Here is an 18,282-nt window from a genome sequence, read left to right on the forward strand (position 1 = left end):
GAAACGTGTTCCAATTGAACTTTAATGTTAATGTCCTAAATGTTGGTCACCTATTGTCCAGAGAGTATTTTGAAATTGATAACTGTTTGCCATGGACAGACTTGCGGATAGTCCGGTAAGAGATGAGGAGGAGAACCTAAAGAGAAGGGAGAAAAGAGAGAAATTATAAAGTAAAATCCATTGAATTTTGTAATTTTCTAAGTGAAAGGAACCTGTGCTTCTGGCTTTGCTGAATGGGTGGATGGTTGTGTGTGGTGGTGAGTTACAGAACAGTGGAGGGAGTGTTGCTGGCTGGAGAATCAGGGATGATGAAAATGTTAAAGATACATATAGAGGTAGGATCTAAGTGGATTTTTTGGCATAGAAATCTAAAGTTTTAGAGGGAGAGTGATCATAAAGATACATTTTGGGATCTTGGTGATAGATAGTAATTGAAGATCTGGGAGTAAATCAGATCCTCCAGGAAAACGTGTCAGGTACAGAAGGAAGAGGTTAAAGCCCTAACTGAACAAAGTGCTTTTTTGTTTTGTTTTGTTTGATGGTTGTTTATTGACTTGCTCTAAGAGTATCAATAGTGAATTTTCAGATAGCTTTAGTGCATCATAACATAATTAATATAAATTCTCCAGCGTGGAGGTCCCATTGTGGCTCAGCAGTAACAAACCCAACTAGTATCCATGAGGTTGCACATTTGATCCCTGGCCTCGCTCAGTGGGTTAAGGATCCAGCCTTGCCATGAGCTGTGGTATAGGTCACAGATGTGGCTCAGATCCCACATTGTTGTGGCAGTGGTGTAGGCTGGCAGCTGCAGCTCCCATTTGACCCCTAGCCTGGGAACTTCTGTATGCCATACATACAGCCCTAAAAAGTCAAAAAAAAAGAAAAAAAAAATCCTCCAGGATGGAGAAGACTTCATTAAAAATATCTATTTAAAAAGAAATTTCTGGCCAGCTCCCAGAACCATGGAATGGAAAAGAAACAAAAACCTTCCTCTGCCCTTGCCCTGTGGATTGGCTCACAGAATAGAGACATCTTCCTCTTTTCAGCCTGACTGCCTAATGGTAAATTATGACCCAAGTATTTCATGTCCATTTGTAGTCAAGTTGGGAAGAAAGAAGCTCCTCTCATGGAAACAGCGAGTTTGTGATTAAGAGCAAGACACTGTTTTTCTGAACATTCAGTTTGGGGAATGAGTTATGGTAAGAGAGACATGTGGGAGTTGCCGTAATAGAAAAAGGACCCACCGACAGCACAGAACAGTGGCACCTCCTCTGGAAAGACTGAAGTGGTAGAAGATATTCTTTCATATCATATTTTAGTTGGCTTTCACAAGTTCGTCTAGCTTTTGCCATTATTCTACTTAATTAGAAAGAAACAAGTCATTGTTGCTATTCTTTCTCAATTCAGTAGTCAAAATGAAGACATAGGGAGTAGCATTCTTGAACCCCGGTTCTAGGTCTGGCAGTTTTCTCTGTGGAGTCAGATAGCTTAGGTCTCCAACAAGTGCTACTACATGCAGAAAAAGATGCATTCAAATTTGAAAGAATAATCATATGTACATTGAATACAAACCTAATGTACCTCTGTGTACGGCTGAAAGAACTTTTACTGCTTGGGGAACCTTAAGTGGTTTACTCATAAATTGCATTTGACCCTGGGCTCATGGCATATTCCCTGTATTAATGATGCAGTTTGCTGTAGAGACTTGCAGTTGGGGTTGTGTTTCATACCTGTAGGACATCTACCTTTGTCTAGAGAGGAATTGGATAGACCCAGATCACAGATGTGTATGAGCTGGAGAGAAAATCTTATGAGAAATGACACCTAGTAATGACATTTAAAACATGGCATGAGTCACAGTTACCTACAGAGTGTATGCATTTAGAAAGCACTGGTTTTAATATGTATCTCTAGACAAGACCAGCAGTTATGGGGCAGAAAGTGGAAGATCCCAGTCACTCCTATTAGTTTCTTCTATAACTGAGAAAACAAGGGAATAACTTTAAAAGAAGGACAGTGGTCAACTGTGTCCCTTGCAGCTGAGAAAGCTTTTAAGATAAGGCCAGTATCTCCATTGGTTGATAACCATGGGCCAGTCTGCTTCAGGCAAATGTGGGAAGACCTGTCTCATCATTTACTCTCTGTCCCTGCCAGAGGGTAGAATCAGGCTCATGATGGCAGCAGAAGTTAGACCATCTACAGAGATGTGGAAAGGAATTCTTTCCTTGGGTAAGAGGGTTTAACTATAAAGGTTCTTAACTTCTGGAAATTGAAGATTCTGCAGTTCTGCTATGTTAGTATCAACATTGGCCCACTTTGAATAAGTTGCTGTAGGGCTTGAATGGTAGGATTTTTTTTCTTCTGCTTTTAGGGTCTTTAATTAGTTAGTAGTAACATCTTGAAGTTGAACACTGAATCATCGTGCAAGCTATTTTAGGTGCCCAAAGAAACATGCACTCTGTGTGTGTGTGTGTGTGTGTGTGTGTGTGTGTTTGGGGCTGCACCTGCGGCATATGGAGGTTCCCAGGCTGGGGGTCCAATAGGAACTATAGCCGCTGGCCTATGCCTCAGCCACAATAACGCCAGATCCAAGCCGTGTCTGCAACCTACACCACAGCTCATGGCAATGCTGGATCCTTAACCTGCAGAGCAAGGCCAGGAATCGAACCTGTGTCCTCATGGATACTTGTCAGATTTTGTTTCCGCTGAGCCATGATGGGAACTCCAATATGCACCTTTTCATATGCACACTTTCAGCCAAAGCAGCAGCATGTAAATAACCTATACTCATCTAGTTAGCATTTCACTTTGCTTTTTGACTTTTAATTCAAACTAAACATTAATATAAGGAGTTTTGATAATAACCCATGAACTTCATCCTTTTTAGAAGGTAGTGTAGCTTTCTTCCTGTAGTGTAGCCATAGCAACTGACAGGGAACAGAGAAAGAAAGCTTTCACACATGCTGTGCTAATTAATCCTGTCCTACAGTTTTCCTTCAGCTGGAGGATTCAGTTTAATAAATTTTGCATGAGTAAGCGTGTTTTGATGCATGAACTGTATAAATACATAGCAATATCATTCCTAAAAATATTTATTTAAAAATGCAGTTATATATTGCTACTTCGAGGTGTACTTTTTTTTGAGTCATTGTTTTAATAATTTGCTCCCTCCCTGAGTAGTTTTGGGATTTATTTATCTTTTTAACTGAACAGAGATATTTTTAGAGTGAAAACCTTTTGTTTATCAATATACTGGACACTTTCCACAAGAACATGTTTTAAATGACTCTATTAAAGTGAGATGTGAAAGAGTTTTTCTTAAGTGATGCAGAAGGATGTATCTTAAAAATATAATAACATTCTTCAATATGACATATTTGCATGCAAGCCATTTTAAGAAACCACCTTAACACATCAATGAGTTAGATATTGAAAACTCATTTTTACTGTCAATTTGGAAAGTTATGTGACTTGTATGATTGGAGTTTGGGCTGTCAGTCCGTTACCTAAACCTATGAGATGGAAAAAAAAATGATGTAATAAAGAGCCTTTTTTATTTATAGTTTTCAGAAATCCAATTTAAATTCAATTCAGTGTAATCAGTTTTACAAACTTATATTCAGATTGAATGTAATTGACCTAAAGTCACATACATATCATTATAGATTTGTACTATTTCTAGATTATTTTGAGGTCCGGTTCTTCCTTAAAACCGGGAATATCAGTTTTCTATAACCAGTCTGATCTTCTGAGCTGTCAGAGAGAATCTCAGATTTTTTCATTCTCCTGTCCCTCTGGCCTAGCTTTCTGTCAACAGGGCCTTGGCGAAACCAAGGGAATCCAGCCTGAATGTTTTTGGCATTGCATTTGCCTTGACAACAGCATATGGAACAAGTCAGAACTTATTTCCGGACTGGTACTTAGCTCTTTGGTCTGTATAAAAACATGCTCATTTGAGGAATTAAACCTTTTGATGGGATTACTAACCTTTGGAAACACATTACAATCCTGATTGTTTTTATCTGTTGTTCAGTTTTGCCTGAGTTAAGAGAGGATAAAACCTCGCAAAGAAAGGAAATAGAGGTTATTATGAATATCTGTGATCAGAAATTGTTGTTCTGTTCATGTGCAGAAAAGTTAGGGTCCATGTATGTGTATATATGTTTGTATGTGTATCATCTGTATGCTTTTTTTAATGTTTTATTGAATTATAGTTGATTTGCAAGATTGTGATACAGCAAAGTGATCCAGTTATACATGTACATACATCTATTCTCTTTCAGATTCTTTTCTCACATAGATTATCAAGAATATTGGGTAGAGGTCTCTGTGCTATTCAGCAGATAACCGTTGGCCTGTCAATCCATATATCTCAGCATATACCAACCCCAAATCCCCCGTCTGTACCTGCCCTGCACTCCCCGCCCCCAACCTGGCCCTTTTGGTAACCATAAATTTGTTTTCAAAGTCTGTCAGTCTGTTTCTGTTCTGCAAATAACCTTTTGTCCTTTTTTTAGATTGCACACATAGGCAATATCATATGATGTTTGTCTTTTACTGTCTGACTGACTTCACTTAGTACAATAATCTCTAGGTCCATCCGTGTTGCTGAGATGGTATTATTTCATTCTTTTTATAGCTGAGTAATGTTCCATTGTATATATATAACTGCATCTTCTTTATCCATTCCTCTGTCAATGGACGTTTAATTTACTTCTCTATCTTGGCTATTGTGAATAGTGCTGCAGTAAACATTGAGGTTCATGTATATTTTCAAATTACGGTAGTCTCTGGATAGATGCCCAGGAGTGGGATTGCTGGATAATAAGGTAGTTCTATTTTTAGACTTTTGAGGAACTTCCATACTGTATTTCATAGTGGTTGCGCCAATTTACGTTCCCACCAACAGCGTAAGGGGGTTCCCTTTTCGCCACACCCTCTCCAGCATTTATTGTTTGTAGACTTCTTGATGATGGCTGGTGTAAGGTGGTACCTCAGAGTAGTTTTGGTTTGCATTTCTCTAATAATTAGTGATGTCGAGCATCTTTTCATGTGTTTTTTTGTCCATCTGTAATCTTCTTTAGAGAAATGTCTATTTAGATCTTCTGCCCATTTTTTTTGATTGGGTTGTTTGGGTTTTTTCCTTTTGATATTGAGCTGCATATATTGTATATTTTGGAAATTAATCCCTTATCAGTCAATTCATTTGCAAATATTTTCTTCCATCCTGGGGTTGTCTTTTCTTCTTGTTTATGGTTTCCTTTGTTGTGCAAAACCTTTTCAGTTTACTTAGGTCCCATTTGTTTATTTTTATTTTTATTTTCATTACTCTAGGACGTGGATCTGAGAAAACATTGCTGCAGTTTATGCCAGAGAGTGTTTGGTCTCTGTTTTCCTGTGAAAGGTTTATAGTATTCAGTCTTATATTTAGGTCTTTAATTCATTTTGAGTTTATTTTTACATCTGAGTGTATGGTGTTAGAGAGTATTCTAATTTCATTCTTTTATGTGTGGCTGTCCAGTTTTCCCAGCACCACTTATTGAAGAGACTGTCTTTTCTCCATTGTCTATTCTTGCCTCCTTTGTCATAGATTAGTTGACCATAGGTGTGTGGGTTTATTTCTGGGCTTTCTATCCTGTTCCTAAAATGTCTGTTTTAATATGGACTTTTTATAAACCTCAACTAATTCATAATATGCCATTTGTGTTGTTAGAAAAACTCCATTGTAGGAAAAATTGAGTTATTGTCACCATAGTTGAACTAATTAGAAATTATTTGTCTTATCAGCTTTCCTATTCATTTTAACATTTACTTATAGTAAAGAGAATATCAAGTAATTAATAAACAGAAAAAAGTTATGTTCCTAAGTATTACATAAAAATTTAAATAATCAGAAATTAAAATGAATATATATAGTAGGTTCACTGTAAAAATGATATATTTACTTTGAGCATCACAGTGATAAATATCATACTCTGCACTTGTCATCAATGAACACTTCTTGATAGAAAGCTATCACACAGATTTTTTTTTCTTTTAAAAAAATAACATCTAGGGAGTTCCCGTCATGGCTCAGTGGTTGCGAGTTGGATCCTTGGCCTTGTTCAGTGGGTTAAGGATCTGGCATTGCCAGGAGCTGTGGTGTAGGTTGCAGACGCGGCTCGGATCCCACGTTGCTGTGGCTCTGGTGAAGGCCGGAGCTCTGATTCGACCCCTAGCCTGGGAACCACCATATGTCATGGGAGCAGCCCAAGAAATGGCAAAAAGACAAAAAATAAATAAATAAATAACATCTAAAGATTTTGTGATTTGAAGGAAAGATATATTCATTGTAGAAAACTTAGGGAAAAATCAGAAAAACTTATTTAATTTAAAAACATAGGAGTTCCCATCCTGGCTCAGCAGAAACGAATCTGACTAGCATCCATGAAGACACAGGTTTGATCCCTGGCCTGGCTCAGTGGGTTAAGGATCCAGTGTTGCCATGAGCTGTGGTGTAGGTCACAGACGTGGCTAGGATCTCACATTGCTGTGGCTGTGGTGTAGGCCGGCAGCTATAGCTCTGATTCTATCCTAGCCTGGGAACATCCATATGCCTTGGGTGAGGCCCTAAAAAGACAAAAACAAACAAAAAAAAGTAGATTATTTTGTATTCCCGAGCTAACCATGTATTTTCCACCATTTTTTTTTTTCCAGTGTGTAAGTACTTATGGTTGTGAGGTCAAACTGCATGTAATTGATCACTTACCATATTATTATGATTACACTTGCCCAATTCTTATGCATTCTTAGAAGACAGGTTATTATATGTTGTCTCATCACCTCTATGTACCAGATTCATTTAACTACTCCTTTATAATTATTTATTTAGGTGGCCTTCCAGTGTGCCTCCTGAATAAGCATTTCCTAGTGAGTGAGTTACAGAACCCAGAAACCAAAAGCAGTTTTGGAAAAATCCTTTGAGATAAGAGTCCTACTCTCTTTTCAGGTTCATAATACACATTAGAAACATTAAGGACACTGAGAAGTCTCACAGTGTGGAGACCTATTTTACTTTTTATTCCCTCATTTTTAAAAGTTTTATTGAAGTGTAGTTGATTTACAAGGTTGTAATAATTTCTGCTGTACAGCAAAGTGATTCGGTTACACATATACCCATATCCATTCACTTTCAGATGCATTTCCCACATAGATGATCACAGAATATTGGGTAGAGTTCTTTGTGCTATACAGCAGGCCAGTGGTTCCATATTCCTCAGTGGGCATATGCCAACCCCCCCATTTTACTTTTTAAATCATCTTTTCTCAGAGTTATCTGACCTTGGAGCCCTTTCTCAAGACACTTATTTCGACCTCTCAGAACTAAAAGACTGTGAAACATTCTTTAGAAAGTCCAGGAGATTTAATATTTAGGTGCTTTGTGAAGAGATGTCAATGACTTATTGGTTATTAGCATGAATCTGAAACAAGTAAACCACAATATGCTTTCCCCAACCTTTCTAGTAACCTTGACGTTGCATTCATGATTCTATATATTGTATTACATTTGACCTTTAAAAACTGTGAACGTTCAACTTGCAATGCTCTTATTTTATTAATGCCTATTAAACTCCTTTATCTTTCTTGTAACCCACAGGTCTTGCAAGAGCAAAATCTGTCCCTAGCCACACATACTCCAATGAAGTGGTGACTTTGTGGTACAGACCTCCAGATGTCCTCCTGGGCTCAACAGAATATTCTACCTGCCTTGACATGTGGTGAGAAATGGGAGCTTTACTCTAGCTAATTTATCTGTAGTGTTTGGTCTGGGTCAAGCCTAGACAAACATCCTAACAGTGTGAATGAAGATTAATGGTGCTGGAGTGTTTGCCTGTGTGTGGCAATACGGCTGGATTTTTTGAAAGCGTAATTGGGAATGTTCCCTAATCAAGGACTCCCTTGCAGATGGTGTCTGCTAATAGTTCTTGATGGACGGGGCAGAGACATTTTTCTAGCTGTCAGTTCAGTGATTTTTCTTTCTTTTGTCTTTCTTTTTTTTTTTGCCATTTCTTGGGCTGCTCCCGCAACATATGGAGTTTCAGGTTGGGGGTCGAATCAGAGCTGTAGCTGCCAGCCTACACCAGAGCCACAGTAACACGGGATCCGAGCCGAGTCTGCAGCCTACACCACAGCTCACGGCAATGCCAGATCCTTAACCCACTGAGCAAGGCTAGGGATCGAACCCGCAACCTCATGGTTCCTAGTTGGATTTGTTAACCACTGAGCCACGACGGGAACTCCTGATTTTGCTTTCTAAAGGTCTTAATTCGTGGCTTTATCTTATAACAAGGAAGTATATATCTCCAAATAGCAGTATGTGATGGAAGTAGTAGGGAGCATGTTTATTTATTTATGGAATTTTTTAAATGGTTTTTATTTTTTCCATTATAGTTGTTTTACAGTGTCCTGTCAGTTTTCTACTGTACAGCAATGTGACCCAGTCACACATACATATATACATTCTTTTTCTCACATTATCCTCCCTCATGCACCATCATAAGTGACTAGATATAGTTCCCAGTGATATACAGCAAGATCTCATTGCTTCTCTGGGAGCATGTTTAAATTCACAACAAAACTCGGATAAGTGGTGTGAAAATTTTGCCATAATTGTTAGGTGCTAAATATGGTACAGTACACCCCTGAAAACTGTTGGTACCAATTACCCAAAACGAAATACAACAGTTCCTTTTTAAAAATATCAGAGTAAGTTTCATTTCAACAGAGTCCCAGTTTTACACAACGCTTTAGCAAAACTTAAAACATCTCTTTTAGGAGGCCCAGAGACTGGTGATATTTAATGTCTAATTATTATTAATGATCAACTGTAAGGAGTTCTCAATCCGGGGTGATCTAAATCAAATAAGAGAATAGTCTCTTTAGCACTCAGGAAAGGCTTAATAGTGAATGTTGAAAATGTCATCTATTAATAGAAAAATCCCTTTTGGGGGCTCACAGTTGTCTTCAAGGTAAAACAGTTCACATAGCACATGGCTGTTTGATAGCAGGGATCCTCTTCCCTGAGTGATGAGGCCCCACATGCAGAATTCAGCTGCGTGTTCATGTAATGTTTACGGCCTCAATAAAACATCAGCATGTGTCGTTTGTCTTCTCGCCATGTACTTAGTTCATGGCTCTGCCCTCAATAATCTTGGCTTTTACTAAATTAGGCTGTGATGAGGCCTGGCTTCTTCCCTGAGGTTTTTGATCCAAACACTTTATGGACAGAAAACAATCAAGTTCCTTGCAATGTAAGACACACAGTGTGGATGTACTTAATTTATCTTCCAGCAACCCCCTTAGGAATGATATTGGGGATCTGTGAAGCCACTGAAAATATATGCAACATTTTTGTGTAGACATGGTTATGTTTATTATTATGGGGTGTAGATCTATGGCTTTCAATTGAGCTATAAAAGAATCTGGGTCATCAAACAGCCTAAGATCTATTGCCATAAATTTTGTAATGCCTTATAATAAATCTAATACCGTGTAATGCACCCTCCAAAACACTGAGAATAAAAATGACCATCTATCATTGACAAGCTGAGCTAATCCTATTTTTCGTCACACTTCCTGGCTTTTTTTTTTGGACAGTTGTTTACACAATTAGATTTTTTTTTTTCCCCAAGGCTAAGCAGGGGCTTGAGCAAAATAGACATTTTGATCATTAGTTGTAATGGAGGAAAAGATTGAAATAAAGGTCAATGAATACATCTGCATATCAGTTACTTACTGTCTCATTCCCTTCTTCCTTCCTGCCTTACAGTTATGATCTGGCTGTACAAGTAGTCATTACTTAATATTCTTGAGTGATGGAGTGCTTCTCTCTATTTTTTGGGTATGGAAATTCTAGATTGTCTTTCAGTGAGGTTAGTTAAGGACTCTGCTAATAGAACACAGTTTGGAAATATTTGTGGCTTGGAGCCAGTTTTGTCTGAGTTCTTGGCAGTGCAGTTAAGACTCTACCCTTCAAATTGGGACAAAGCTTTTTTTTTTATGACACTAGTGGTTAATTTTTCCCAAATCTTTGAAGTGCTCTTTAAAGTACAAAGAACCACAGGGATTGTGGCTTGCTAATATGTCTGTTTCTGATATATAGTATTTGATTTCCAGTCTGCTTCCCTCCAGCCCCACCCTTGCCCCAACCTTTCTTTCTTTCATGTGTAGTGCCTGTTTATGTCCATTCTCTTACAAAAGAAGGCTTGGTTGCTTTCTGCCAATTTGCTTTAAACAGAGACATAATGAAGCATTAGAAGAGCACAGTTATTTAAGTGGAAGGGAGGAAAATGCATACAAAATAATAGACCCCAAATGCCCTTTTGTCTGCATGCCAAGATTATTCATTGCCAAAACCAAAAGCAAAAGTGTTATGTTGGAGCAGTTTCCCATGCTTATTGGTTCTTCATTTCTAAGCCCTAAAATCTGAGTTATGTCTCTGCTATGCTTGTCACTCTGCATCCGATTTCATTCCAAGCCACTTTCTAAAAGCCGTTTTGTTATTTTCCTGTAAGTTGGGTAAAATGTATGTATATTTCCAGTTAGAGAAAAGTTCACAGGGTGCTGATTTTTGCATAATCAATGATCTCGATGCTGGACATTCCAAGATCTAGAAATGGGACTATAATTGAGTCATGGCTCAGCTGCACCAGAGAGAAGTGCAAATATTAACCCATAGACAGTAGCAGGGAGGCAGGTGGCAGTGGTTTCAGGCTATTTTTACAGTTCATTTACCATCCTGGGGCAGTAGGGTAGTAACTAAAAACCAACGATCCCTACACCCTGTTAAAATTTCCAGTTTTCTGTTTAAACAGCCTCGGGCAATAAAAATATTAATGAAGACACTTATGCATTAACATTGTCAGCAAGTGATGGAAATCAGAGCTCTCCATGCTAAGATTTACTGCTCTAGGTCTCTAGCACATTGGCAGTGTGGGAATATAGTGTGCGATTTGAGAACTCATCAAGAAAGATAGTTTTGGATACCTTTCTCTGCCTCTGTGAAGGAGGGTTTAAGCAGAGGAATCAAATGGCCCTCTGTCTCATGTATAACTTCCCTTAATTCTTAGATTTTGTCACTCTTTGAAAGTCATAGCATAGGAAATCATCTTTAAGCTTCTAAACCCAAAAAGGCTTACCAAGTACTGAAAACCACAGGAAGAGTGCAAATGTGAAAAGGAGCTTATCTGTGTAGTCCCCCGGCTCCACAACCCCAGCCCCCTGTCAAGGAGTTCTGCTCTAGCTGGCGAGGTCATTGCTCTAAATAAGCTTTATATTCCTTTATAGAAGCTCATAAATATATTTAGAGTGGCGTTTGTTTTCTAAAGCAAAAGGTCACTTGAGATTATTTTAAGGGATTAATTTTTAACATAGGGTGACTAAGTTATCTGCAGCCAGTAAATACCTCATGAAGATCACGATGCTTTTAGTGGGGGCACAGTGTGAGTGGTACCACCTTAGGTCAATTACAATGCTCCCCAGCACGGTGTGTTAAGAATGATATAGCATGTCAGTCTCTCCCTTTCATCATCTTTTTCAAAGCTAATTAACATATTAACTATGCTTGTCAAAATGTGGAGCAAATCATTTATAAATAAGCCTGTCAAATGTAATGAGATTGCATATTAAATTGCCCTTTTCTCTATTACATCTCTGATTTAGGATTAAAATTAATTTATTTAACATTTTGTAGCAGCTGGGGGGGGGTTAGAAAAAATTTCCATACCAGTCTTGATATATAGACAAATGTCTGCATCAAAATCGATTTTCCATATATCAGAAAAGAAATTGCCTATTTATCGACTATTATAAGGCCATTTAGCATTGCATTTTCTTCCGTAAGGCCAATCACCATACATATTGGCAATACAGAGTTCTGCCATCATCCTTAATGAACTCTCTTGAACTAAGGAAATTCATGTGATAAAATAAGGCTCCCTGGGACTCAGGTTTGTTTACCAGTGTTTTAAGAGGGAGAAAATCATAAATAAATCCTACTAGAGTGCCTACAATAGATGTAAAATAGGGATTTAACTGTGACATGTGGTCACCTTATTCATAAGTACTGGAGCGATAATTTGGCAACTACTGATTGTCAGAAGAGACAATGCCTTTGAGTGTCTACATCACACTACTGGCTACAAACTCAGACTCCTTGCAGAAAACTTATTTTACATTGCTTAGTAAGAAATTGTCTCCAAAATTACAATTCTCTAATATTAGATTTTTGTGGCATTATGGAATGGGTGCCCAGATGCTGAATTTAGCGATGGCCTTGGAATGCTGAAGGGAACTGGTTCTCTTATTCTGTCAAAAGCTTAGCGTGACTTCTGATGTAGCTCAGCGGAAGTGAGTCTGACTAGTATCCATGAGGACACAGGTTCGATCCCTGGCCTTGCTCAGTGGATTAAGGATCTGGCCTTGCCGTGAGCTGTGGTGTAGGTCACAGACGCAGCTCGGATCCCACATTGCTGTGGTTGTAGCGTAAGCAGGTGGCTACAGCTCTGATTCCACCCTTAGCCTGGGAACTTCCATATGCCACATGTGTAGCCCTAAAAAGACAAAAAAAAAAAAAAAGAAGCTTAGTATGGTCATGGTTATTACAGCCCATGTTATTTATCAGTGTGTGTTTGGGAGAGAGTGTATGTGTGTTTTCAATGGATATGTTTGGTCATTTGTTAATCGTGAGTTAGCTGAATCATAATATGAGACATTGTTGTAGTCTTTACCACTAAATATTTTTAAAACAAACCCCCCCCATTTTTTTTTTTTATCAAAGTTGGCAAAATAATTGATTAACCACAGCTGGTTTGGGGATGCTGTTTTTTTAGGGCCACACCTGTGGCATATGGAGGTTCCCAGTCTAGGGGTTAGTGGGAGCTACAGCTGCTGCTGGCCTACACCACAGCCACAGCAACACCAGATCGGAGCCGCATCTGCAACCTACACCAGAGCTCACAGCAACACTAGATCCTTAAACCACTGAACGAGGCCAGGGATCGAACCTGCAACCTCATGGTTCCTAGTCAGATTTATTTCTGCTGCACCACAGCGGGAACTCCTGGGATGCTTTTTAAATAGCCAATCACAATGACTGAGTTTCGAGATACTAAGATAGCCCTTGGTATACTCAGCTTCCCCACAGGTTCATGAAAATAGCAAGAGATGGTTAAATAGGAAATTCTTTATGAAATATAAGACTCCACAGGTGTTGAGAATGGTATTCTTATCAGCTGTCAGTGTATCAATCAGCCAAGCTAATTATTTTGCATTTTTATTAAAGAATAGCATCTGAGCTAAATATTTAGCATTTCTATTAAAGTATAGAATATATTAGAGAAATAGAAGCTGCTGTCTTTGGTTTTAGAGAGATTAATGTACTGTCTATGTCTAGAGAATTAAAGAGACATTTCAGCCCAGGATGTTCTCATCTTTTGTGTGTATGTGAGTTTAATTTGAAAATATATAAATTAGTACATAAAGTTTAAGAACATTAGATATACACTAGGGCCTTTTATGTGTTAATTTGTGTATTCATGTAGAAGTTGATTCTCTGATCCTGTAGCTAGCAGTGGTTTGCCGTGTAAAGGAGGCAAAGTTATAGTAGAAAATACATTGAAAGCCTAAATTTGGTTCTGTCTCTGCGTCTACTTACCTGTGTGAACCTGGTTTCCCAAATCTCTTAACTGTCCTTATCTTCAGTTTTCAAATCGGAACCCTTTGACAGTTAAATCTATTTCAGATATAACCGGTAACTAATAGCTGCTCTAACAGTAACAAAAGCGGTGACCTCCTGCCTCACTTGTCCTCACCCTCTGATGCTGTTTCCCGGAAACAGCTACTACTTTTGACTCTTTTAGAATCTGTCTCCATATGCCTTTTTTTTTTTTTTTCCCCACTGTACAGCAAGGGGGTCAAGTTATCCTTACATGTATCCATCCCCCCCCCTTTGTTCTGTTGCAGTATGAGCATCTAGACATAGTTCTCAATGCTACTCAGCAGGATCTCCTTGTAAATGTATTCTAAGTTGTGTCTGATAACCTCAAGCTCCCGATCTGTCTCCATATGTCTTAAATAATCGTCTATATTGCTACCTGTTAATTTAGATGTATAGTAGACAAGGATTTTTTTTTTTTTGTCTTTTTGCCTTTTCTGGGGCCACTCCTGCGGCACATGGAGGTTCCCAGACTAGGGGTCCAATCAGAGTTGTTGCTGCTGGCCTACACCAGAGCCACAGCAATGCGAGGGATCCGAGCCATGTCTGCGAGCTACAGCACAGCTCATGGCAACGCTGGATCCTTAACCCACTGAGCAAGGCCAGGGATCGAACCTGCAACCTCATGGTTCCTAGTTGGATTAGTTAACCACTGCGCCATGATGGGAACTCCCAACAAGGATTTAACTTTCTCCATCAACCTTCCTCCACTCCACCATCATCTCCTTCTCTCAATATAGAATCTACATCACACTTTGAAATATTAACATGTAAAGATTATTCATGGTGAAGTCAAATAGTATTCATGATTATGTATCCTTTCTTGTATAACCTTTTGCTTTTCCTGGACTTTATAATTGTCTCTGATTTTTTTAATTGATTTAGTTGTCTTTGTTCCTACTGTTACTTATAGGTATAAAAGATTTGTCAATAGAGTATGAAAAATATTTTCCAGTGCTCAAACATATCAGCACATCTGTCCTTCTCATTTAGTTTTCTTGATATCTCCCTCGCTCAATCTTGTCCTTGGAACTTTCCTCGCTTGGCTCTCTGACTTCTTGCCTTAGCTGTTGAACATCTGGGCTCTAAGGACTTTGATTTACCTCCTCCCCTGCTGTTTTAGGTCCTAAGCTAGTTATTCTCTCTTTCCTTCCAAATCTCTTCTCTACTCTTTTCTGCCTTGCTCTGTGTCCTGAATGGCTGACCCATAGGTAAAACATCCTCCAAGCTGTCTTGGCTACTGGTTTGCAGTTTTGGGTTCAAGCAGTGGACAAGTGAGAGGAGAGGGAGATTGAATATTCATCACGGTTTCTTCCCTGCTTTAGCTCATATTTCCAGGAATGGCTAACTACATCTTCTATGGGGAAGCCCCTCCTTCATGGCTCTATCTGTCAATAGATTTCAGTTGACCTTTTTTTAATTCTAGGGGTAATAATGGCTTTTAGTTCTAAGACAGGTGAAGGCTTCCTGCTGTTGCTAGCCTCTTAGTTTTCAGTATGTACTTTTGGTTCCCTTTCACCTCTGTAAGTAGTGAATTCATTAAAGTCTGTTCTGAGTTGGATTCATTTTTCTTCCGACCTTTATTGATTATAGGTTTCCTGTTTCCTGGATTCCTTGTCTTCCTCCTTTAGTTTCCTCAGAAAGAATGAGTGGAGATGCAAGTTTTCAAATTCTTGGTTTTCTGAAAATGTCTATTCTATTCCGCTGCCGCACATGATCGATAACGTTTGGGTGGGTATATAATAAGGTCCCCCCCCCTCAGAATTTTGAATGTATTGCTTAATATCTTGTATTGCTACTGAAAAGTCTGATTCCATTCAAATTTGTAATCCTTTATGTGCCTTGTCATACTTTGTCTGTGGAAAGTATTAGGTTCTTATGTCTATCTCTGGTGTTCTGAAATTGCTGGATAATGAGCTTTGATTGTATCTTTTTCTGTTGGTGCCAATAGAAACACAGACCAATTAAACCTATTTTTTATTTAATTCCCCTTTTTTCAGCTCCATGCCTTACCCTGCTCTCACTTTTATCCTCAATTTTAGGCCTTTTGGATTTAATTTCTCCAGAGGGTAAACACCAGCATCCAGTTGGTGAGTTGGGATGGGAGATGGTCAGAGAAGGTCTATGGGTCATTTGCTTTGGACGAGCTTTCTTTCTTTCTTTTTTTTTTTTTTTTTCTTTTTAAGGTCACACCTTTGGCATATGGCAGTTCCCAGGCCAGGGGTTGAATCGGAGCTGTAGCCATAACCACAGCAAGACAGAATTCGAACTGCATTTGCAACACCAGATCCTTAACCCACTGAGCGAGGCCCGGTTCAAACCTCAGAATACTGCATTATCTAGAGTGTACTTTAATTAGGAATCACATTTTCATTTACTGTATAAATTAATGTAATTTAAATATACTGTAGCTTGCTTCTTCTTTCTTTCTTCTTTTTTTATGGCCGTACCTGTGGCATTTGGAAGTTCCCAGGCTAGGGGTCAAATCTGAGCCTCATCTGTGACCTGCATCGCAACTTGTGACAACGCCAGATCCTTAACCCACTGAGCGAGGCCAAGGATCAAACCCACATCCTCACAGATACAATGCCGAGTTCTAAACCTGCTGAGCCACAGTGGGAACTCTGACTGGTAGCTTTCTTGATTTTATAAACTGTATTTTATAATTGATAAACTTAGATATTTGTATTTTTTCCAGCTTTGCTCTTCCAATGTAATGTCCCTGGATTCCTATTGGTAAAAGATGTCATTAGGGGGAAAAAAAGAAATAGTATAATAATTACAAAAGAATGAAAGTCATGCAACTAAAATAGCCTCTCAATGGCCAAAGAAACACCTTGCTAAATTCCATTAAAATATAAAGCAAAACTTAATTATAGTCTGTGACAGGCATTTAGTAATTACTAAGGACAAAATCTGAGTAGCTTCAGTTTACCTATACACATGGGGGTTGTTCATCTTTTACTGCGGCGTTTTATATTTCTCTTATTTCCATGTGAGATAGTAGATTCTAAAAATGAGATAACCGCATAAGTTCATTTTCTGTAGAGCTTTGCAAGGCATTTCTCTTATTTCTCCTTGATGATTCAGTGGTTCTTCCTTGATTGCTAGCTTTTACCATGTTTGCTTCTAAAGAGAGGATATATTCGTAGCCTAATGTAGACTCCACAAATTGAAAAACTCTATTATATCAACTGTATGAATTTTCATCTGTTTGTCATATTTAATCCTAACATGTTTAATTTAGAAACCCTTTCAGAATTTTAACAACCCAGTGAATTCAATTCATAATTTTGTTTTATTGTGGTTTTATGACTATTTTATACTCCTGCCTCCCAAATCTGAAGATTCTTGCTTATGCTGTTCACACTAGGTGGTTGGTCATGTACAGAGAAAAAAAACAAAAAAACCTCTAGAATCCCAGAGCAGCCCCCTTCCAACAAAGATCTCTTTTACACAACATGATTATTTTTATTGCTTCGTTCATTCAACAAAACCTTACAGAATGTCCAGAGGCTCAAGAGTGAAAAAGACCTGGTACCTGTCCTCAGGCAGCACCCACTAATGCTACTTTATCACCCAACTCCAGAGGGCATCACTGACATTGTAGTCTTACACAATGTTTATTCTCTGCAGCCACATGCCAGGGCCAGTCCTTGACAGTATTCCAAGAAACTCACCAAAAACTGGACAGTAAGGATTTACAGTGGGAGAGTTTTTGCTTTCAGGTCTTCCACATGTTTACCTAAGATATCAGAGGGTTGTCAAACATCAGCCATGTAGTTGTTTATCTTAGTGGTGCTCTTTCCAACGTTCTTAACCATAGGCCATCAGAGACCAGCCATGCCATCAATGACTAGAACTAAATATATCAGTGTAACACTCTGTAAATTGGAGTTCAGAATTCTCCTAATAGGAGAGTATGTTACATGACAATTTCAGCAGTGATTTGTCTTGGTGATATATTAGATATGGTTTCTCCAAAAAGATTGCTTTCTTGATTAAATTTGATTGGAATATAGTTGGCTGACAATATGGTGTTAGTTTCAGGGGTACAGCAAAGTGAGTCAGTTATATATCCAGATATATAAATAAATATATATATACATATTATTTTTCAGATTCTTTTCCCATTTAGGCTGTCACAGACTAGTGAGTAGATTTCCCTGTGCTATTCAGTAGGTCCTTGTTACTTAGCAGTTTTGTATGTAGTAGTGTGTATATTGCCAATCCCAACCTCCCAAATTATCTCTTCCCCCCAACATTTCTCCTTTGGTAGCCATATTGTTGGTTTTGAAGTCTTTGAGTCTGTTTCTGTTTTGTGAATAAGTTCTTTTGTATCATTTTTATTAGATTCCACATATTAGTGATCTTTGTCTTTCTCTTATGACTTACTTCACTTAGTATAATAATCTCTAGGTCCATCCATGTTGCTGCAAATGGCATTATTTCATTCTTTTTTATAGCCAAGTAATAGTCTATTGTATATATGTATCACATCTTCTTTTTCCAGTCCTCTGATGATAGAC

The 18,282-nt window shown here is 38.4% G+C and overlaps 1 protein-coding gene across 9 annotated transcripts in view; it reads left to right on the plus strand.

The window, feature by feature from the left end:
* Positions 1-18,282, plus strand: part of CDK14 (cyclin dependent kinase 14) — a 631,911-nt gene that overhangs the window by 360,311 nt on the left and 253,318 nt on the right. For all 9 annotated transcript variants that reach the window (XM_021102363.2, XM_084976986.1, XM_084976983.1 and 6 more), the window contains one exon: positions 7,637-7,757. In XM_021102363.2, the coding sequence (XP_020958022.1) occupies positions 7,637-7,757 (121 nt within the window). The remainder of the gene's footprint in view (positions 1-7,636; positions 7,758-18,282) is intronic.

The sequence above is a fragment of the Sus scrofa genome, chromosome 9 (assembly GCF_054392235.1).
Source record: "Sus scrofa isolate SSC_HxYL_T2T_F1_AM1 chromosome 9, Sscrofa_HxYL_maternal_Yorkshire_Landrace_v2.0, whole genome shotgun sequence".
In the NCBI taxonomy this organism is placed as follows: Eukaryota; Metazoa; Chordata; class Mammalia; order Artiodactyla; family Suidae; genus Sus; species Sus scrofa.